Source organism: Balaenoptera borealis (genome assembly GCF_965194805.1).
Source record: "Balaenoptera borealis genome assembly, chromosome: 19".
Lineage (NCBI taxonomy): Eukaryota > Metazoa > Chordata > Mammalia > Artiodactyla > Balaenopteridae > Balaenoptera > Balaenoptera borealis.
In genome coordinates, this window is record NC_138878.1 from 61,653,050 (window position 1) to 61,676,177 (window position 23,128).

Genomic DNA, 23,128 nt, shown 5'->3' on the forward strand with positions numbered 1-23,128 from the left:
GTCCTTGGCAGTGAGGACACAGTAGGGGGCAAAACAGACATGCTTCCAGCTCTCAGGGAAGCATGCCACCTTAATGCTGTGTAACAAAAAACCCCAAAACAGAATGGCTTCAACTGCAGAATGTATTGTTTCTAAGTTATAGGGATTGACTGGGTGGTTCTTATCTCCATGTGAGGTCATCTGAGGTCTCTCATGCAGCTGCCTTCAGTGGGGAGCTTGGTTGGGACACTTGGGTCCCCTCCATGTGGCCTCTCTCCTGAAGGATAGGTGGGCTTCCTCACAGCATGGCAGCTGCATTTCAAGAGGACACGAGTCAGTGTTTGAGGAAATGCAGAAGGTGTCTGTGCAGGACCTTGTTTAGGGTCAGCACCGTTGCAGAGGGGCTGAGTCACAGTCACTGCTTACTAGTAATGGTTCACCTGCTGGTACCTCTCCCATGGGGCCTCACTGTTTATCCACAGCAATCTTCTGAAGCAGGTGCCAGGCTATTTCACAGGCTGGGGAAAGTCAGTCTCTCACCCAGAGTCCCCGAGCTTACATGTGGCACAGTCAGGATTCCAACCTGGGCCCGTGACACCCAGTGTGCCCCTCTTCTGTACTGCTTCCCACTTCTGTGCAGCTAGCCCCACGCAGGTGACGGCCACTTTCAGGTTTGTTAAGTACGGGTTGGATTGAAGGATGGCAAGGAGCCAGGGTCCCCGAACATCACGTCCTGGGATCCAATCCCACTCTGCCCACCTCAGCTGTGGGCTCCCAGGAAGGGCGTGAATTCTCTACCTCGGTTTCTCCATCTCTAAGGGCAAGAGGTTCACAAGAGCACTCACTATGTAGGTGTTGGGCACCCCTGTATTTATTCAACACAAACTTTGTTTTTTTAGTTTTATTTTATTTTTTCACATCTTTATTGGAGTATAATTGCTTTACAATGTTGTGTTAGTTTCTGCTGTATAACAAAGTGAATCAGCTATACATAAACATATATCCCTGTATCTCCTCCTTCTCGCGTCTCCCTCCCACCCTCCCTATCCCACCCCTCTAGGTGGTCACAGAGCACCGAGCTGATCTCCCTGTGTTATGCGGCAGCTTCCCGCTAGCTAGCTATTTTACATTTGGTGGTGTATATATGTCCATGCCACTCTCTCACTTCGTTCCAGCTTACCCTTCCTCCCCCCTGCCTTGCCCTCAAGTCCGTTCTCTATGTCTGTGTCTTTATTCCTGCCCTGCCACTAGGTTCATCAGTACCGCTTTCTAAAATTCCATATATATGCGTTAGCATACGGTATTTGTTTTTCTCTTTCTGACTTACTTCACTCTGTTTGACAGATTCTAGGTCCATCCACCTCACAGCAGATAACTCAGTTTCTTTCCATTTTATGGCTGAGTAATACTCCATTGTATATGTGTGCCACAACTTCTTTACCCATTCATCTGTTGATGGACATTTAGGTCGCTTCCATGTCCTGGCTATTGTAAATAGTGCTGCAATGAACACTGTCAACACAAACTTCTGAGCATTTATTATCAGCAGAAATGGTTCCGGGTGCTGAAGAAGCAGTGAGTGTTCCTTTTAAATCTACAGACTAGGGACTTCCCTGGTGGCACAGTGGTTAAGAATCCACCTGTCAATGCAGGGGACACAGGTTTGAGCCCTGGCCCAGGAAGATCCCACATGCCGCGGAGCAACTAAGCCCATGCACCACGACTACTGAGCCCACGAGCCACAACTACTGAAGCCCACGTGCCTAGAGGCCGTGCTCCACAACAAGAGAAGCCACCGCAATGAGAAGACCGTGCACCGCAAGGAAGAGTAGCTAGCCCCCGCTCGCCGCAACTAGAGAAAGCCGGCGCGCAGCAATGAAGACCCAACGCAGCCAAAAACTAAATAAGTAACTAAATTTATATATAAAGAAAACTTCTTCAGTTAAAAAAAAAATACAGACTAAACCCATGTTCATAGCAGCACTATTCACAAGAGCCAGAAGATGGAAGCAATCCAAGTGTCCATCAATGGATGAATGCAGAAACACAATGTGATCTATACATACAATGGGGTATTACTTAGCCTTAAAAAAGAAGGAGATTCTGAAATAGGCCACAACGTGGTTGAACTTGGAGGACATTGTGCTAAGTGAAATAAACCAGTCACAAAAAGCCAAATACTGTATGATCCCCCTTATACGAGGTACTTAGAAAAGTCAAAACCACAGAACCAGAAAGTAGAATGGTGGTTGCCAGAGGTGGTGAGGAGGGAGTACTGGGAATTGTATGGTGGGGACAGAGTTTTAGTTTTTCCAAGATGAAGAGTACGGGAGGTTGGCTGCACAACACTGTGAATATACCTAACACTGGAACCGCACACTTTAAAATGGTTAAGGTGGCAAATTTTATGTTAGGTGTATTTTACTATAATTTAAAAACCACATCAGATACGGGTTGAGGATTCAAATCCCAGCTCTGCCACTTGCAGGCTGTGTGACTTTGGGCAAGTGACTGCACCTCTCTGTGCCTCAGTTGGCAGTGATCACCTCCTGGAGTGGGGAGGATTAAGCTGTTGATATTGTGCAGCAATAAATAACAGCAATAGGGCTCCTGCCTTCAGGGGCCTACAGCCACTGTAGATATTATGATTCCATTATTATTGTTTTATTATCATTCAAGGTGCAGTATGAATATAAAACAGAGGGTTATGGAGGTTCTTGGTGGCTCAAGAAGTCAGACTAAGCTTTTTTTTTTTTTTTAATTTTATTTATTTTTGGCTGCGTTGGGTCTTCGTTGCTGTGCGTGGGTTTTCTCTAGTTGCGGTGAATGGGGCTACTCTTAGTTGCGGTGCGCGGGCTTCTCATTGCGGTGGCTCCTCTTGCTGCAGAGCAGGGGCTCTAGCGTGCGGGCTTCAGTAGTTGCAGCATGAGGGTTCAGTAGTCGTGGCGCATGGACTTAGTTGCTCTGCGGCATGTGGGATCTTCCCAGACCAGGGCTTGAACCCGTGTCCCCTGCATTGGCAGGCGGATTCTTAACCACTGCGCCACCAGGGAAGTCCCTTTCTTTGGCTTTTCTTTGGCTTATTGTCTATCTCCCCAGTAGAATGTAGACTACATGAGAGCAGACCCTTGTCTGTTTTGTTCACTACTGTGTCTTCAACACCTAGAACAGCACCTGGCACTTAGTAGGCACTCAACAAATATTTGTTGAATGAATGACTATCACCAGACAACTACATTCTTTCTTGAGCTCATGTGGAACTTTACAGAGCTCTATTCAGAGGACCCACCTGACCTACAATTCTCCATAATCAAGTTTCTTAGGGCAAAGGAATCCATGGAGTCAAGATAATAAGATCATCCCGGTTGGACCTGTCTCTGGTGAGTTCCCATGAAAGACTAAGGAAAGCCAGCTCCGGCAGCTAACACGCACTAAGCCACTGTACTACCATGAAACAGCCAAAATTTTGAGGTATGTAAATCGGACAGAATTCACCTTCCAAAAGGCAGCTCAGGGTGATATTGAGAGCTGAACAAACGGACTGATTGAAAGTCAAATGTAATAAAACTATAGAACATGTAGTAGACAGAAAAATGCCCCTCACCCTCCTGCCCAGATGTCCACATCCAAATCCCTGGAACTTGTGCATATGCCACTTGAAGTGGCAAAAAGGACTGTATCTGTGTGTTTATGAACTGTGTCACAATGAGTCGTGGTCCTAAAAACTGAAAAGAACACTGGCCTAGAAAAGTCACATTGTTGAGGTGTGCAGGCTTCTTTTTTTTTTTTTTAATAAATTTATTTATTTAATTTATTTTTGGCTGCATTGGGTCTTCATTGCTGCATGCGGGCTTTCTCTAGTTGCAGTGAGCGGGGGCTTCTCTTGTTGCGGAGCATGGGCTCTAGGCGCGCAGGCTTCATTAATTGCGGCACGCGGGCTCAGTAGTTGTGGCTTGCGGGCTCCAGAGCACAGGCTCAGTAGTTGTAGTGCACGGGCTTAGTTGCTCCGCGGCATGTAGGATCTTCCCAGACCAAGGATTGAACTCGTGTCCCCTGCATTGGCAGGCGGATTCTCAACCACTGCACCACCAGGGAAGCCCCCAAGAAGTCAGACTAACCTTGATACCCAAATTGCAAAGGCACTGGCCAGGCAAGGGCGAGCGAGGATTTGGGTATGAGTGACTTAGATTGAAACCTGCCTCTATGTCACCTTCTCTGTGTGACCTTGGGCTTTCTCCTTGGCATTCTGAGCTGGGGTGTCTGAAAAGAGCAAAGCAGAAGTCAAAGCAAGACACCTGGCTGCTGAGGCTTGGGGAAGTGTGCGAGGAACTTAAATCGAGGCCAGGCTGGGCAGAGGAGGGTTAGGGCCAGTGAGATTGATGCTGAAAACTCAGCTTCTGTGCACGGAATCGAATCGAATCTCAGAGACAGAGTTTTGGGTGAAGTATTAGAAAAGAATAGCTTTATTGCTTTGCCAGGCAAAGGGGGACACAGTGGGCTTGTGCCTCTCAAAACTGTGTGTCCCAACCTGGGGGGATTCGGTGAGGAGTTTTATAGCAATGGTTCAAGGGCGGGGCTGCTGATAAGGATTAGGGTGTGTGCAGGGCCTGCACTCCTTTGATCTGGTCTCAGGTGGTCTCCTGATGAGCTTTTCTGGTTCTTTTAATCTGGCCTCAGGTGGTCTTCTCTGGAATGAAGAATGCTAACATCTTCCATCTTGGGTGGGTTTTAGTTCTGTAAACAGCTCAAAGATATTGTTATGTGTATCCCGTGAGGGGGAACCAGGACCCTGCCCCAAGGCTGCACTATTGTTTCTTGACTACTCCTCCCTTGTCTCTGCATTCCCTCCCTTCCCTGATTAGCAACTGTTTGAACCTGCCCTTTGGAACGCAAGGAAGGGGACACAGAAAGGCTTTTGTGCCCAGGAGCCCCACAGGGTCCTGCTTGGTTTCAATATCACAACTGATAATGGCAATAATCAATTTGCCACTTTAAAGTGTATGATACAGTGATTTTCAGCACACTCATAGTCTTGTACAAGCGTCACCACTATCAAATTCCAGAACATTCCCATTCCCTCAAAAAGAAACCGGTACCCAGCGCAGTCATTCCCTATTCCCTGCCTTCCCCAGCCCCTGACAACCACTAACCTACTTTCTGTCCCTTTTGACTTGCCTATTCTGGACATTTCATATAGATATTCATACACTATGAAGCCATTGGTCATGGTGGGAGTTTTTACACTGTGGAGATTGACAATTGCTACCAAGAAGGGTTTTCTTCTCCAGAGAGCTGGTGCTGCTAAGACAGGACAGCAGAAGGGTTAAGACAACAGTTCTCAGACGAGTAGTGCTGTCCCCCAGGGGGCATTTTGGGAATCCATGGGAGCATTTGTTAGTTGTCACGATGGTTTTCCGACACTAGCACAGCACTTAGTGACTGAGGGCCAGGACTACTGAAAGTTACAAGGGGAAGAATCATCCCGCATCCCCATGACTTTTGAACAACCTGTTAGACATTCGTACAGCTGAAAAATCTGTTTATACGTTTCTGAGCCCTGAATCTGCTTTGCATGTATTATAGGTAACCCCACCCACCCCTGCTTCTTTCTTCCACATCACCGAATCGTTGGGGAAACCGGGTCATTTGTCCTGTAGACTGTGTCCCACGTTCTGGACTTGGCTGATTTCATCCTCATGGTGTTGATTCAGTGGCAACTTTATCCTCCTTCCTCCTATTTTCTGAAAACTGGCGATTACAGTGAGAGGCTTGATAGGATTCAGGTTCTTTTTTTTTTTTTTTTGGCAAGGGAAGGCTGAGGCGGGCATTTGTAGATGGTGGTGCAGGGACCTCCTATCACTTCACGGGGTAGAGGCGCTGCTTGTTCCTCTTTCAGTGTTAGGACTGCTGGGGGCTCTGCTGATGCCCACCTCACCCCTCCCCAGTAAAATTCTTCATCAGTCTTGCGCCTGAGTTTGGCAGCCATAGACAAGCGTTGCCTGGACCCATGATACGCCATTAATGTTATCGAGTGAATCGGGCCCCGCTGCTCGCCGCTAACAAAGTCAATACAAACGTTGACAGCAAAGGAAAGGTGCCTTTAATCAGAGTGCTGGCAACCTGGGGAGATGGTGGACTCAGTGTCCCCCCAAAAACCACGTCTGAAGATTCTGCCATGAAACTTGTAAGGGAAAGAGGGAAGTAGTCCCGGTTCATCATTGAGATAGGGGGTCAGTGTCGTCACCGTCATCCAGCTGTGTGCAGGCTGTGGACTCTCGTGATCTTCCTCTAGATGTTATCTTCTTCACACAGTTTGGTCACACAGTTTGTTCAGGAGATTACTGGAGCGGAAGCTAGGGAAGAGACCTGGTCATCTGTTAATTCTTCATTTCTACTTCTTTTTTTTTTTTTTTAAATGAAAGCTTCTTTCTTTCTTTCTTTCTTTCTTTATTTTTTATGGCTGTGTTGGGTCTTCGTTTCTGTGCGAGGGCTTTCTCTAGTTGCGGCAAGTGGGGGCCACTCCTCATCGCGGTGCGCAGGCCTCTCACTGTCGCGGCCTCTCTTGTTGCGGAGCACAGGCTCCAGACGCGCAGGCTCAGTAGTTGTGGCCCACAGGCTTAGTTGCTCCGTGGCATGTGGGATCCTTCCAGACCAGGGCTCGAACCCATGTTCCCTGCATTTGCAGGCAGATTCTCAACCACTGCGCCACCAGGGAAGCCCCCATTTCTACTTCTTTGATCCACAGAAAGAACCAACAAGTTAGGCAGAGTATTGTGCGATTAAAAGATGTGAAAGGTGTGCTTGGGCTGGAGATGAGTGGAGCATGAAGATGCCTGGCTTAAAAATTAGTTATAACATAGGTTTGCTAAAGTGACAGGGAAGGGCTTCCACGGTGGCGCAGTGGTTAAGAATCCGCCTGCCAATGCAGGGGACATGGGTTTGAGCCCTGGTCCAGGAAGATCCCACGTGCCGCGGAGCAACTAAGCCCGTGCGCCACAACTACTGAGCCTGTGCTCTAGAGCCCGCGGGCCATAACTACTGAGCCCATGTGCCACAACTACTGAAGCCCGTGCGCCACAATTAGTGAAGCCCACGCTCCTAGAGCCGGTGCTCCGCAACAAGGGAAGCCACCGCAATGAGAAGCCCGCGCACCGCAACGAAGAGTAGCCCCCGCTCGCTGCAACTAGAGAAAGCCCGTTCACAGCAACGAAGACCGAACACAGCCAAAAATAAATAAATAAAATAGATAAATTAAAATAAATAAGTAAAGTGAGAGGGAAAGGGGCTGAGGGTAGTTTCCTGCAAAACGCTGCTCACACCTGGACCCATAACATACCATTAAGAGATGCAAAATGGTCATTTCCTAAGGGAATCTTTGTTGAAATAAGGGAAACTGAGAAGCGTTCTATTTGCCGGGTGTTTTCTAAGATTCCGTCCTGCCTGGTTTCGTATTCCAGCTTCTCCAACTTTCTAGCCGTGTGGCCTTGGGCAAGTTACTTCACCTCTCTGTGTCTCGGTTTTCCTCGCTGTACCATGAGAGGGTGTCCCTCTCAAGGAATTGTTGTGAAGATGGGGATCAGGTTGGTTGGCCAGGTAAGTGCTAACAGTTGTTTGCCAAACTAAATAAACGTAGGACGCTGAGAGGACTGAACCAGGAAGAACCGGGCCCAGCAGGACTCCGTCCCGTCTCCTCCAGGCGGCCTTCCGGGCAGCGTCCTGGCAGCGCCCAGGAAAGAGGGAGGGGCTCCAGCTGCTCGGCCACCCCGCCTCCCTCAGGCTCCGGGTAGATCCTGGGCAGGGTTTGCGGCCACAGGTGCTGGAAGGTTCGGGAGATTCTGATTGAGAAGTCGACCCCAAGGGAACGGAATGCACTGAGCTGCTCGCCGAGCCACTCTGTCGTCCAGCCAGAACCAGGTGAGAGATGGCGACTGGGAGTTCTCCCTGTACCTGCAGCACGTTTGCGTTCACACACACACACACACACACACACACGCGCGCGCGCGCGACAGAGAGCTGGGAAGAGACTTGATCCCAGGGATTCAGCGGCAATGGAGACTCAGTTGTCCACTCCTTTGGCCTCTGACCCACTCGGGGCTGCAGCCCCGTCCGGGGGTCTCCGGAAGCAGAGGGTCCATCCCTCCCAGCCCAGGCGCCCACCGCCTCTGCCCCCCAGCACACCGGCCACCTGACCTCTCCGTCAGCCCCCAAGCCAGCCGCCCTCCTCGGCTCCCATCACCTTCCTTCCTGGCAAATATGTTACTTGACCTCACCCCCATCCCCTCTGTCACCACCCCTCTCCCCTTCCCCACCCAAGGCCACCAGCTCCCTCCCTCCCTCCTGTCACCCGGTTCCCCGGAACCGAGGCAAACTGAGAACGAAAGACCAGGACGGGGACCGCGGTAACTGGAATGTCCTGGTCCCACACGGTAGGCTGCTCCCCGACCTCCGAGACGGACGGCAGGACCCTGGTCAGAGACCCCGGGCTGCAGGCTCCAGCCCCAGGCAAGCCCCCCGCCGGGGAGGTGAGCGGATCCCTGAGTCCCTAGATTCTGTGCTAAGTCACCGTTTCCATTCCAGGCCGAGCAGAACACTGGGGATTCCGAAGTGGTAGCCTCACATTTTTGTCTTAAGCTCTTCCCCAGCGTTGTGATTATAGGGTGAACTTCGGGGACAGGGATGGACAGGGCAAACCTGCCCGTGCCCGGCGGCGCGGGTGTGGAGGGGATTGTGCAGCTGAGCAGGGACTGAGCTGGGCACCGGAGCCGACCTGGGGGAGGGAAGGGCTTTCAGAGCTCAAGGAATCGGACACGCAAATTACAGGGTGTGATGGGACTGGACTTCAGGTTGGGGAGAGTTGGGGTTCTGAGCAGAGGAGCCGGTAGGGTGAGCTCTGACGTGGGGACAGAGGCGGGGGAGGAGGGGAGGCACGGAGGCTTCGGCCGGACTCCGAGAGGGGAGGGGCTGAGGCCAGGCCTGGGACAGAGGGAAGTAAGTGGGCGAGAACGAGAAAGTTTAAAAGAAGCTATCAGCAGATTTGGGTGGCCCCACTTTTCTGAGGGACTTGAAGGCAGAATCCCCCTGCAGAGTTAGGGCAGCCCCTCACGGGATGACTCCCAGGGGACCGGGTGGAGCGAGGGACCTTGACTCTTCCTCTCGCCCCTCCCTGAAGGGTATGATGCAGCTGTAAGGACTGAGGGCAGGTAAGGAGATGGACTTCCTGACCTCAGAGGACTAAAGCGAAAGGCAAACTCCTCCCATTTGCCAGAAGCTGTGTAGCCTTAGATTCTGACTGCAGCTGTCGGCTTTCCCCAAGAGCTCACCTCCAATGACCCCCGATGACGTCAGGGGGTGCTGATTTCCAGGTCTCCTCCCCTCCCCAGCTCCCTCTCCCCCCCTCGCCCCCCCCTCCCACCGCCCCGCAGCCCTGGCCTTTCCCCAAGCCTGCCACTCACCCGCTCTCTGACCGGTCTCTGAGCCTCAGTGTCCTTAGCTTTTAAATTGGTGTGTTTATGATCGCAAGATTGTTGTTAAAATTCAGCAAGATAAAGCTGTGAGAACTAGGAGGAAGAGGAGCACGACGACAGACAGGACATTTGGTTCGAGCCCGACATAAATGTGAGTTTGGGGTATTAACCCTGCTCCAGATGAAAGGGACAGCCCGTGTGGTCCAGCATTCACTCCACAGGCCTGCAGAGAGGTGCTTTTATTATTATCCCCACTTTTTGGATGATGACACTGAGAGGCCCTTGGTCAAGGTCACACAGCTAATCAGAGACTCTTGCCACACCCCATAGCGCTTCTCTCCAAACCTAAATCTTTCAAAACCTCGCAGTGCGGGGCCCCCCACTCCCAGACACTGGGTTTCACCCTGTGAGGCTCTCCCCATCTCTTCCTCTTCTCCCCAAGCCTCGGTCAAGGTCATGGGGTTGAGTTCTGGAGGCCAGTGAGGCTCCTCAGCAGTGGCCAATCCCCCTTCCTGGGTGGGGAGGGGAGAAGCAACCAGGAAGACTGAGAGACATTGTTCTAGAACATTCTGCTTTTCCTTTTACCTTGTCTTTCTCTCTGCTGTAAACAAATTTCGAAGGAACATTCAGGGGCACCCGCTGCCGGTCCAGAATTGAAGAGGTTTGATTGTGAAGGTCTGTGCTTCTAATATTCATTTTTTTAACCTACTAGGTGCTGGGAAATGGAGACCAAAAAAAAAAAAAGAGGGGATATAGGAAAATGAATGAGGCAGGGAGATGCTGGCAGAGACTCACTGAGAGGAGGGAGAAAAAAAAAAAATGGGGCCAGACGGGACTGCATTCTTCCTGCCTGTATTTCCTGAGCACCTGCTATGTGCCGAGCCCAGCTTCCGAGGGCTGTAGGGGACACACAGGGGACGAGATGGACACTGTCCCTTCCTTCACAGGAGGAAGTGTGTAATATAGACACAGACTGAGAGATCTCAAAAGGGACTGACCTAGAGAGAGAGAGAGAGAGTTGGGGCAGAGCAGGGGCTGGAGGTGGGACCCAGTGGAGCAAGATCTATCCTGCCTGGCGGCCTTTTTCTCTCTCCCTCTCTGCCTCTCCTTCTGTCTCTTCTGTTGTCATTCTATTCCTGTCTCTGTCTGTTTCTTTCTCTGTGTCTCTCTTTCCCTGCCTCCATCTTTCTCTGTCTCAGTCTCTTTTTGTCTCTCTCTGTCTCTCTCTCTCTCTGTCCCTGTCTTTTTCTCCATTTCTTTCTACTTCCCTCTTTCTCTTTTCCTGTCTTTTTCCATCTCTCTTCCTTCCTTTCCTTCTCTGTCTCCCTTCCTTCCCTCCATCCTTCTGCCTTCCTACAAGCATCCCCCTTGGCCCCCGTTGTTCCATGTCCCAAGCTCAGCAAATTTGGAGCGAGACAGAGGCTCCAAGTCTACTCCTTGCCCTTCAAGCTGGAGGAAGGAAGAGAAAACCGTGATGGGAAGAAGGCAGAGGCCACTCCCCAGGGAGCTTTCCTCCTCCTCCCTCGACACTCCCTCTTCCTTCCTCCAGCTTTCCTGTCCTCAGACGGTTCCTCTCCCCCGTCAGGGGCAGAGTCTGAGGAATCCTGTGGGGATCTGGACCCGAATGAAAGTGCTGCATGGCCTTGAGGGAAACCAGGAACCAGGAAGGCATCTGGAGCACAGTGATGCTTTCACCTCTCCATAGGATCTTTTATCGATATTTTTTCTCAGGGCTGAATTCACTCTGCTCTGGAACTGGAGCATTCTGCTCTGAACTGGATTTCTCCAGTTCATCCTAGATATGGCTTAACATACTGCACTAACTGGGCCCTAAGAGGCCCTTCCACTGCCAAGCCCACAATCAACTGGCCACCGTCTCTGTGCTTCTAACTTCAAATTCCCAAGGGAGAGAACCTGCTTGGTACAATTTATCCTCTTGAGCCAGCACCCACCTGCACACATCACAGATTGGCCAATGGATGGGCCACCCTTGGGCCAACATCATATGATGCACTATGGGCTGTGCTTGCATTTTTCATAAAGACACCCATCCTATTGGATTAGAGCCCACCTTCGGATGACCTCATTATAACTTGGTCACCTCTGTAAAGACCCTGTCTCCAAGTAAGGTCACATTCCGAGGTACCAGGGGTTAGGATTTCAATATATCTCTTCTAGAGGGACACAATTCAACCCATAACGGGCTGTAACAAGGTCTATGGGTTGGGCAAGCAAAAACGTACTTCCTTAAAGCAGTGCAACTCTTTTTTTTTTTTAAGTAAATTTATTTATGTATTTATTTATTTATTTTTGGCTGTGTTGGGTCTTCGTTTCTGTGCGAGGGCTTTCTCTAGTTGCAGCAAGTGGGGGCCACTCCTCATCGCGGTGCGCGGGCCTCTCTTGTTGCGGAGCACTGGCTCCAGACGCGCAGGCTCAGTAGTTGTGGCTCACGGGCCTAGTCGCTCCGCGGCATGTGGGATCTTCCCAGACCAGGGCTCGAACCCGTGTCCCCTGCATTGGCAGGCGGATTCCTAACCACTGCGCCACTAGGGAAGCCCGTCAGTGCAACTCTTGATCACCCATCACCCATATTCTTTATCTCATGCCTTCAACTCTATTTTTTTTTTTTTTTTTTTTTTTTTGCTACCCACACGGCTTGCGGGATCTTAGTTCCCCAACCAGGGATTGAAACCCTACCCCCTGCACTGGAAGTGCAGAGTCCTAACCACTGGACTGCCAGGAAATTCCCATCAACTCTATTTAAAAAAAAAAAAAATCAAATGGCAATCATGGCAGGTGAATCACAGACACACTCACTCACTCCCCAGAAGGATAATCCCCAAAGTCAGCTCTATCTATTGTGTCTGCTTCTGACAGTACGGAGCTACTTTAGTTGGTCTCAGGATTCGCAGCCTCTCATGAAATTGATTCCTCCTCTAGGTCTGCCCTAGAGGACCTAGAGGAGGATCATCCCAATACTATGATCTGTGGTCTAAACGCTAGACTTGACCATTACCCATACACCCAACAGGAAAAGTGGAAACCCACTGGTCCCTGGCCCAGAGCCCATACAGAACATCACCTTTTGCTTTGTATGTGATAATATCAAAAATTTACTGCACGTGTTTGTATGCCAGGCACTGTTTTAATCCTCAGAAAGGTGACGTCATTTGTCCAGAATCACACAGCTAATGACTATAGGAGCCAAAATCCAGTCCGCAGCAGGGGGGCGTGCACTTAACCCCAGAGAGATGTGTCCTCTCCAAGTCACCGAGTCAAGTACACTCCATGCAGGGCTGAGTGAGTGGAGGCTTCACTTTCTGTGGCCTTGAGAAAGCGGCCTTATCTGGAGCCTGTGGGCAATAAGGCTGAGACTTTCGTGAGCCAAAACTGAGCTTTGAAATAAACCTTATTCAGCAAACCCAGCCTCCCTGGCTCCTTTCTTTCAATGCGGAAGGGGCTAGAGGAAGTTGTACCACCCAGAAGTCTATTTCTGGTTGTGCTCAACACCTGGGGGCACCCAAAGGTCCCACACCCCCCGCTGAGTTGGTTCAATTCAAATCCAGGCATCTAGTTGACAAGCCTGAGTCTCTTCTGGAAAGAGAACCCTCCTGTGATCTTAGTGGACTCAGAGGGTTTCAGAGACTTATAAATCAGAAGCAGGGATGTTGCTACATTAGGTCTTGTGCTAACTCTTCTCAGCCATAATGAACCCTAAAGGACCACACCGGAATAGCTTCTGGAAGCTTCCCAGCTTCAATCAGGTCACACCTAACTTGATTTAGCCCCAATGTTCTCTTCTTAATGGCCATTTGGTTCAACAGTTTGACCAGGAACACAAGCCCTAGACCAAATCAAATAGAAACCTTTACCTCTAACCTACTTTGGTGCAGAGCTTCCAGGATATGCTGGGATTAAAGCCTGCTCAGGAGGAAGGGATTTTTTTTCACCTGGGTGGGAACCTCATATTCACAGAGAAGGAGGAGGGAAGCCTTTGGAAGAGCTGAGAGAACAGAAAGCCATCTTTCCTGGGATATCCTCCCAGATATCGGCATTCCCATTCACTCAGAGTCCAAGCTTGCTCAGTCAGTGGCCAGACCTGGACTTTCCCTGCGGCAACATGTGTTGGTCCAGCCTAGACTGCAGAAGGACAAAGCCCATCAATCATTTCTAGATGGGATCTTAGCAACAATAAAGTGTTAACTGTGATGACGTTAAGTAAGGATTTTTCTGCTTTTCCTTGCTGGCTTCTAGCTACATAATGGGGAGTCAGAACCAATTCATTTCCTGCTTTTCTTTACTTATGCTCCGCAACCATATCTTCAAAGTCTCATCCTTTCGGGGCCTTTGATTTGTTCTAAACAATCTCAGCCAACAGCTTAATTAACTGCTTCACTCTACAAACCACTGGGTCAAGATTTATGACCCAAGATGGGGAATCCTCAATGCCCTGGACCTCCTATAATGATGTCGCAGGAGAATGTGGTGTGAGAGGATTGTCATGTCCCAGGTCTCGGGTGAGTCTCTGGGACGGGCCACCAAGTGAGGGTCCTTGGCTTTGCACAGGAAAGAATTCAAGAGCGAGCCATAGTAAAGTGAAAGCAAGTTTATTTAGAGAGATACACATTCCATAGGCAGAATGCAGACCATCTCAGAAGGTGAGAGTGGCCCCAAGATATGGGGTGGTTAGTTTTTATGGGCTGGGAAATTTCATAGGCTAAGAAGTGGGAGGATTATTCCACCTATTTTGGAGAAGGGACAGAGATTTCCAGGAACTGGACCATCGCCCACTTTTTGGGCTTTTATGGTCAGCCATGGAACTGTCATGGCCCCTGTGGGTGTGTCATTTAGCATATGCTAATGTATTACAATGAGCATATAATGAGGCTCCGGGTCAACTGGAAGTCGAATCTTCCGCCATCTTGGACCTAACTGGTTCTAACCAGTTTTTGTCACACCCTGTTTTTCTCAATGGCTGTGTTATTCTTTAAGGGTGTGCCCTGCCCCCTTCCCTCCTGTCTCAATACCATAGTGAGCCCATGTGTTTTCAGGAGGTCTGTCCTATGTATGCAACCACCCTAACTCCCGGAACTAGCTTCTGTTGTAACCAGAGTTGAAAGGAACAGGTTGTACTTGTTCAAATATAAGCAGATTTTCTGGGATTTCTTGACCAGTAGTTGAAGTTCCTTTGAGGTGTCTGCACATCTCTTCAGGTATCTTCTGGTTACTGGCTTCCTCTGCTTCAGCCTGCAACTGATATGTCCCAGCCACACCTACCTCTACTCTCCCTTTCAAGATTACCTGCTGTGGTTTCATAGAATGATCTTTGGTCTTTGTCCCCAGTTCCTGGCACATAGCACCTAATATCCTTGGCATTTTCTCATTGCTAAGTGACAGGACTTGATGAGGCAACTCTTGCCAGCCCTCTAGATGGCTTCAGGATGGGAGCTGGTCAGCAGAAAGACCAAGCCTTCATTAGAAGATTGGCACTTTTCAGCTCTGGAGGGGGGAGACGGACCAGAGATTGAGCAAATCACCAGTGGCCAAATGATTTAATCAATCGTGCCTACATAATGATACCTCCAAAAAACCCTGAACAATGGGTTTCAGGAAGCCTCTGAGTTAGCAAACATGAGCCAGGAGGGTGGTCTACCCCAACTCCAAGGGGACAGAAGCTCTGTGCTCAGGACCCTTCTGGACCTCCTCCTATGGACCTCTTCTTCTGACTACTCATTTGTCTCTCTTATAATTAACTAGTAAACATAAATAAAGTGTCTTCCTGAGTTCTGTGAGCCATTCTAGCAAATTATCAAGCCTGCTAGTTTCCTGGTCATGGGAATCCCCGATCTATGACTGGTCAGTCGGAGTATGAATGGCCCTGGACTTGAGATGAGTGTCTGAAGTTGGGGGCAGTCTTCTGGAGCTAAACTGTTTCACTTGTGGGATCTGATACTAAGTCCAGGAAGACAGTGTCAGATTTGACTTGAATTGTTGGACACCCCAATGGCATCAGGAGGAAAAAACTCTCACCTACCAACTGCCTTCTGAGCTTTTTAATAAAAATACTCAAAAGAGTGAATTGGCCAACTCGTCTTTTAGAGCCAGCCTACACTTGTCAAGACCTTAACCAAGGAAAGGAGAAGCCACTGTGGAGCTAGCCATCTATCTCAAGTTCAGTCATCTCTGGCCAGGAGGGTGGACAGGTCAAGCTCTTGATGGGCAGGGCAATTTCCCATCAAAGGGGATATAGATAGGCAGGGCATGCAGAGATGGACATCTTTAGAAACTGGATCCCAGGCTCCCCTGGTGGCGCAGTGGTTGAGAACCCGCCTGCCAGTGCAGGGGACACGGGTTCGAGCCCTGGTCCGGGAAGAGCCCACATGCCGCAGAGCAACTAAGCCCGAGCGCCACAACTACTGAAGCCCGCGAGCCACAACTACTGAAGCCCGCGCGCCTAGAGCCTGTGCTCCACAACAAGAGAAGCCACCGCAATGAGAAGCCCACGCACTGCAATGAGGAGTAGCCCCCGCTCGCCGCAACTAGGGAAAGCCTGTGCACAGCAACGAAGACCCAACACAGCCAAAAAAATAAAAACAAATAAATAAATTTATTAAAAAAAGGAAACTGGGGCTTCCCTGGTGGCGCAGTGGTTGAGAATCCGCCTGCCAGTGCAGGGGACACGGGTTCGAGCCCTGGTCTGGGAGGATCCCACATGCCGCGGAGCAACTAGGCCCGTGAGCCACAACTGCTGAGCCTGCGCGTCTGGAGCCTGTGCTCCGCAACAAGAGAGGCCGCGATAGTGAGAGGCTGGCGCACCGCGATGAAGAGTGGCCCCCGCTTGCCACAACTAGAGAAAGCCCTCGCGCAGAAACGAAGACCCAACATAGCCATAAATAAATAAAGATAAATAATAAATTGCCATATCTTAAAAAAAAAAAAAAAGGAAACTGGATCCCCAGTAAATAGTAGGTTCGTACACTTGAACTCATTATATATAGACAGCCACACATGTATACTTACAGTCTATAAACACCCACATTTCAACATACAATGTGTATACACGTAATGTATGCATAGCGTCACATATACACACATGCTATTTGTTCACAGTCACCTGCACACCATATATATAGTACACACCCCTGTATGTACACAATACAAATATCACTCAGAGATATTTTGAGTTTGGTTTCAGACCACCACAATACAGCAAATATTACAACAAAGTCACACAATTTTTTTTGGTTTCCCAGTGCATATAAAAGTTGTGTTTACCCTGTACTGTAGTCTATTAAGTGTGCAATAGCTTTATATCTAAAAAAACCCAATGTACATACCTTAATTAAAGACACCTGATTTAAAAAAAAAAAAAGACCTGGTGAATGAAAAATAAACACTGTATTAGATTTAAAACAACAAAAACAACAACAACAACAACAACAACAAAAAACCTGATTGCGGGACTTCCCTGGTGGTCCAGTGGTTAAGACTGTGCTGCCACTGCAGGGGGCGCAGGTTCCATCCCTGGTCGGGGAAGAAAGATCCCACATGCCACGTGCTGTGGCCAAAAGATAAAAAAAAAAAAAAACAACTTCATCAGTCTAGACACTTAAGATCTGCATACTTTATGTGTGAAATAAAAACTTCAAAAAATGCCTGATTGCTAAAAAATGCTAACTGTCATCTGAAAATGCAGGCTTGCCACAAACCTTCAATTTGTAAAAAATGCAGTATCCGCAAAGTGCAATAGAATCAGGTGTGCCTGTATATACACAACCGTACAAAACAATGTACACGTCCATTCACCTGCACACAATTCCACACTCACATATGTACACAACATATAAATACCCATATATACTCATACAACGCACGTGCCATGGGTGTCTATATACATAACAGTGCATAGACACATGTAAACATGCACATATGAGTCCAGTGGAGACACAGCCACATAACACACACTCCAGAGCTGTACCTGCATACATGTAACCCGAGCATCCGCACTCATTTCCACGCGCACGCAAAGTAGATCCACACGTACGTCCATCCGCGCAACGTCTGCTCGGACAGCTGCGCTGCCAGCTTCATGCACTATCCCAGGGCCTCCGTCCCCTGAGCTAACCGCCTCCCGCTCTCCCTCTCCTAACAGCCATGCTCAGCACACAGGCACCTTTCTTCCCCACGGCCCCCTTCATCCTCTTCGTCTTCACGGCTTCCACCGTATTTCACCTTCAGCAGAAGCTAGCGAAGATTCAGCCCACACGGGAGTTACAGACGCTGCAGCCAGCAACCAAGGAATCTCCCTCGAGCACCCAGTGGAGCCCGCAGCCGAAGGGCATGTGGACGGTCAATGCCATAGGCCGCCTGGGGAACCAGATGGGGGAGTACGCCACCCTGTACGCCCTGGCCAAGATGAACGGGCGGCCGGCCTTCATCCCACCCCAGAGGCACAGCACGCTGGCCCCCATCTTCAGAATCACCCTCCCCGTCCTGCACGACACCACGGCCAGCAGGATCCCCTGGCAGAACTACCACCTGAACGACTGGATGGAGGAGCGGTACCGACACATCCCGGGCGAGTACGTGCGCCTCACCGGCTACCCCTGCTCTTGGACCTTCTACCACCACCTCCGCGCCGAGATCCTGCAGGAGTTCACCCTGCACGACCACGTGCGTGAGGAGGCCCAGAACTTTCTGCGGGGTCTGCAGGTGAATGGGAGCCGGCCGAGCACCTACGTAGGGGTCCACGTGCGCCGGGGGGACTACGTCCACGTTATGCCCAACGTGTGGAAGGGCGTGGTGGCCGACCGGCGATACCTGGAGCAGGCCCTGGACTGGTTCCGGGCTCGCTACCGCTCCCCCATCTTCGTGGTCACCAGCAACGGCATGGCCTGGTGTCGGGAAAACATTGAGGCCTCCCGCGGGGATGTGGTCTTTGCCGGCAATGGCATTGAGGGCTCACCCGCCAAGGATTTTGCATTGCTCACGCAATGTAATCACACCATCATGACCATTGGAACGTTTGGGATCTGGGCCGCCTACCTCTCAGGTGGAGAGACCATCTACCTGGCCAATTATACCCTCCCAGACTCTCCCTTCCTCAAAGTCTTTAAGCCAGAGGCAGCCTTCCTGCCAGAGTGGATTGGGATCGCGGCAGACCTGTCCCCACTCCTCAAGCACTGATGATAGCTGGTCCTCAGCACTCCATTCTCCTTTTCTGGCTCCCCCAAGATCTGTTCCAAGGTATGAGGAGCACATTATTACATGTTCCAGAACACCTCCCTCTTGTACCATAATGCTTCAGGCTGCAAGTAACAGAAGTCCCAATTAACTTGTTTAAATAACATGTTCATGTGTCTCACACAACAGGACCAGAGGTGGCACATCTCCAGGGTTAATTTAGCAGCTCAACAAGACCCCAGTTCTGGGACTTCCCTGGTGGCACAGTGGTTAGGAGTCTGCCTACCAATGCAGGGGACATGGGCTCGAGCCCTGGTCCAGGAAAATCCCACATGCTGCTGGAGCGGCTAAGCCCATGCGCCACAACTACTGAGCCTGCACTCTAGAGCCCGCGAGCCACAACTACTGAGCCTATGTGCCACAACTACTGAAGCCTGCGTGCCTGGAGCCCATGCTCCTCAACAAGAGAAGCCACCACAATGAGAAGCCCACGCGTGACAGTAAAGAGTAGCCCCTGCTCACCGCAACCAGAGAAAGCCCGTGCACAGCAATGAAGACCTAATGCAGCCAAAAATAAATAAATTAAATAAATAAATTTTTTAAAAAATAAAAATAAGTCAAAAAAAAAAAAAAAGACCCCAGTTCTATCCATCATGTTGAGCTGCCATAATCTCTTAAATCAGCTCCCGTATGCTCCCTGTGGTCCCAAGAAAGCTGCCACATACTCAGGTGTCACACAGATATCCTTTTCCCAAGGCAGCAAAAAGAGGTTTGTTCTTATCTTAGGTCCCTTCTGAAGAGTGTGGGAAACCTTCCAAATCCTCCAGCAACTGGCCCCATGTCTCATTGACCAGAAGTGTGTCACATGCCCCCTGACCCCTTATAAGGCATGGTGAATGAGATCCTGGGATTGACTTAGCTTCAGATCAATAAATCTTTGCCCACTGCAGCTGGGGAGTTGATCAGCTTCCTCTGAAGGACATGGTGGTTTGCAGTAAGAAAATTGGGGTGCTTTTACCAAGTAAGAAGAGAGGAATGTCTGTAGGGTGCAATACAGGGAAGCTCTGGATTATTGTGCAAGTTGGTCACTACACAAAGGTCCCTGGACAAGGAGGCAAGTGGGGCTTAAATAGAGCCTACAGTCTGCTCTCCAAGCCATGTGTCCCTGGGACTGTGTCCACCCAGAGGGCTCACTTTTTTCTAATTAGTCCACCCAGAGTGGGGACCTTTTGCCCAGTTTTCACAAGAGAGCCATATTGGCTAGTAGTTGGTGTGAATCCAAGACCTTGTGCCCCACCTCTGCAACCCTGGCTTCTGGGGACTACAATGATTATTGTTGAGAACTCAGAGACCAGCATGGCTCAGTGAACTTGACGAGAGTCTATTCATTCTTTTAGTAAATACCTGTAGTGATGAACCTAACAGGATCCCTGCTCTCAAGGACTGCGTTAACAAAACATAGTGGCTTAAAGTGACAGCAATTAATTATTTCCCACCAGTCTGTGGGTCAGCTGGGTGATTCTCTGCTCCAGTGCAACGTTGGCTGAGTGCTTTTATGCAGCTGCATTTAGTGGTGCTCATTTGGAATATCCTGCAAGACAGGCTAGGTTGGACTCCCTCACAACATGGCTTTCAAGTTGTTTGCTGAAACACTTACTCTTGGAGTCCTCAGTCGTCATCATCATGTAAGAAGTCCAGCTATCTGAAGCAACCATGCTGTGAGGAGGCCCAAACTCAGTGAGAGGCCACAGATTAACAGTCTTAGCTGAGGCCAGCTTCAAGTCATCCCAGCCCACACATCAGACATGTGAGTGTAGAAGCCTCCAGATGATTCCACAGTTGTTCCAGTCTACCTAGCGTTTAGAGTGATCCAGCCGAGGCTCCTGACAACATGTTGCAGAGACAAGCCATATCTGAATTCCTGATTCACAGATTCTGTGAACACAACACTCTGATTGTTTTATGCCACTAAGTTTTGGGATAATCTGTTAGGCAGCCATAAATAACTGGATAACAAACTAAATAGATTAGTCTCTGCATTTGCAAAATCTTTTATGACTTTGGCATGAAGTAGGCCAACAGGCACATCCTCACCTGACTTGAGATCCCACGTGCAAAGGTCCTGTGGCGGGGCGGGGGGTAGTCTAGTTATACATGAGAGTGAAATGAGACCAGTGTGACTGGAGCACATGGAGACAGACATAGGTGGAGAAGTTAGCAGGGTGAGACCGTGAAATGCCTTGTCGACCATGATGAGGACTTTGGGTTTTATTCTAAGACCAATGGGAAGCCATCAGAGGGCTTTAATTAGGGGAGTAATATGATCTGACTTGCTGTGTGGACATATCTGGCTGCTATTTGGAGATAGGGCTGTAAGGGCAAGGATGGAGACAAAGAGACCAGTGAGAAGGCTACTGTAACGTTTCCAGCATGCAGAGATGGTGAACCATGGAGGTAATGGTGAAATAGAAGTCTCATTTCAAGGGCCCAACAGAAACTCCTAGTGTCTCTCTGCCACAGTTTGACATTCCTGAAAAAGATAATCTGATTGGCTCAATCGGATTGATATTTGAGTCAGGCATCCACCATGAGTCAATTACCTGAGATCATGGGGAGGGGGGGTCACCTAATACAAACATGGCCACCATATTTGTAAGGGACCTGATTCAAGAAAAGGTAATGAAAGAATACCCTAAGAATTGGGAAGATGCTGGGACTTCCCTGGTGGTCCAGTGGTTAAGACTCCACGCTTCCGAGCAACTAGGCCCGTGAGCCACAACTACTGAGCCTGCGCGTCTGGAGCGTGTGTTCCACAACAAGAGAGGCCGCGATAGTGAGAGGCCCGCGCATCGCGATGAAGAGTGGCCCCCGCTTGCCGCAACTAGAGAAAGCCCTTGCACAGAAACGAAGACCCAACACAGCCAAAAATAAATAATAAATAAATAATAAATAAATTAAAAAAAAAAAAAAAAAGACTCCACGCTTCCACTGCAGGGGGCACGGGTTCCATCCCTGGTGGGGGAACTAAGATCCCACATGACGAACGGTGTGGCAAAAAAAAAAAAAAAAATTGGGAGGAAGCTCCAAAACTGGGTACAAAGGAAAAAAAGGTTTGCCACTCACATTTCAGTGACTGAAGAAAGTCATGTGGTCATACCCAATTTCAAAGAGGTGTCGATGAAAAATTAATCAGAGGACCTAAGAAAGAAATGGAAAATTTTATTTGGGCCAAATTTGAGGATTATAACCAGGGAAGAGCATCTCAGAAAGCTCTGAGAACTGTTCCACCGGTTAGAAATCAAGGCACAGTTATATAAGTTTTTTTGAGACAGAGGGCTGTACATCAAATGATGCGTTATTGACTGTTTACATAATCCAGATCTAAGCGTCATCCTGGTGGGTCATGTGACGCCTTACAAGATCAAGAAGGAATGTTATTTTTTTTTTTATTTTTTAATTTTTTTTAGGAATGTTATCTTTTAAGGAGTTGTCTTGTTAGTGCTAGGAGAATATTGCTCTTTATGACTGAGCAGGGATTCCTGCCCATGGGGGAGGGGGAGTTTGTCAATGGGTAATGCAGACACGCAATGCACAGTGGGGGGAGAGGAGAGGCCAAAGGGCAGAGAAGAATCTTTTTAACATCTTTATTGGCGTATAATTGCTTTACAATGGTGTGTTAGTTTCTGCTTTATAACAAAGTGAATCAGTTATACATATACATATGTTCCCATATCTCTTCCCTCTTGCATCGAGAAGAATCTTTATGTTTAAATTTTTCTCATCTTGCCATAATACATGAATTTTATTTCACAGAGGGCAAGCAAGAGCAACCTGCCCACATGCCGCAGATTTATGCATGGCTCTAAAGACTACCACACATCCCCTTGCAGACCTCTTCAGTCTCTCTGGGTGGTTCTCTTAGGGCCTCTTTCTTGTGGCTTGGTACAAGGAATGGGATGCCACAGTACTTACTAGGCTAATAGGTTTCTCGGTAACTCTATTCAAGGATTCCCCTTTCAAATTTCCAGCCTTATTTTATACAACTTGAATGGGTGGTGGTCACTGGACCAGGTTTTGCTATTTAAAGCAAAAGAAAAGAAATTCTATGTTCATTTATTAATTCAGCATTCTCTATTTTCTTCATGTACATTTAAAAATGTATTGGGGGGCACATTTTACATGCTTCTAAATTAAAGCAACGTCATGGTTGGTCATAGTTTCCCAAAATGTCTGTGACAACATCTCCCCTCATTTCAGCCCCCCAAGCCTTCCCCTGCCCACCCCCATGTCAGTAAATGGCACTGTCCATTTACTTCAACCAAACACTTAAACTTACCCTTGATTCTTTCTTTCACATTTTATCCACCAGCAAGTTGTCCACTTTACCTTGAAAATATACCCTGAATCTGATTTTCTTTCCTTCCTTTACCATAACCATTCTGTCCAAGTCACCACCATCTCCACCTGGACAGGTGTAGAAGTCTCTTTAAAAACAAACTAGG

The 23,128-nt window shown here is 49.0% G+C and overlaps 1 protein-coding gene across 3 annotated transcripts; it reads left to right on the forward strand.

Moving 5' to 3' along the window:
• Positions 1–2,838: 2,838 nt before the first annotated feature.
• LOC309617055 (galactoside alpha-(1,2)-fucosyltransferase 2) lies at positions 2,839–23,128 on the forward strand. Of its 3 annotated transcripts, XM_082368673.1 has the most exons (3): positions 2,839–7,893; positions 8,410–8,501; positions 17,596–23,128. In XM_082368673.1, exon 3 carries the CDS (start codon positions 17,598–17,600, stop codon positions 18,627–18,629), a length of 1,032 nt encoding a protein of 343 aa, XP_082224799.1. In that variant the 5' UTR covers positions 2,839–7,893; positions 8,410–8,501; positions 17,596–17,597; the 3' UTR covers positions 18,630–23,128. The 3 variants fall into 3 exon arrangements, with proteins under 3 accessions (XP_082224799.1, XP_082224798.1, XP_082224800.1); XM_082368672.1 differs by lacking the exon at positions 8,410–8,501; XM_082368674.1 differs by lacking the exons at positions 2,839–7,893; positions 8,410–8,501 and adding an exon at positions 9,406–9,594.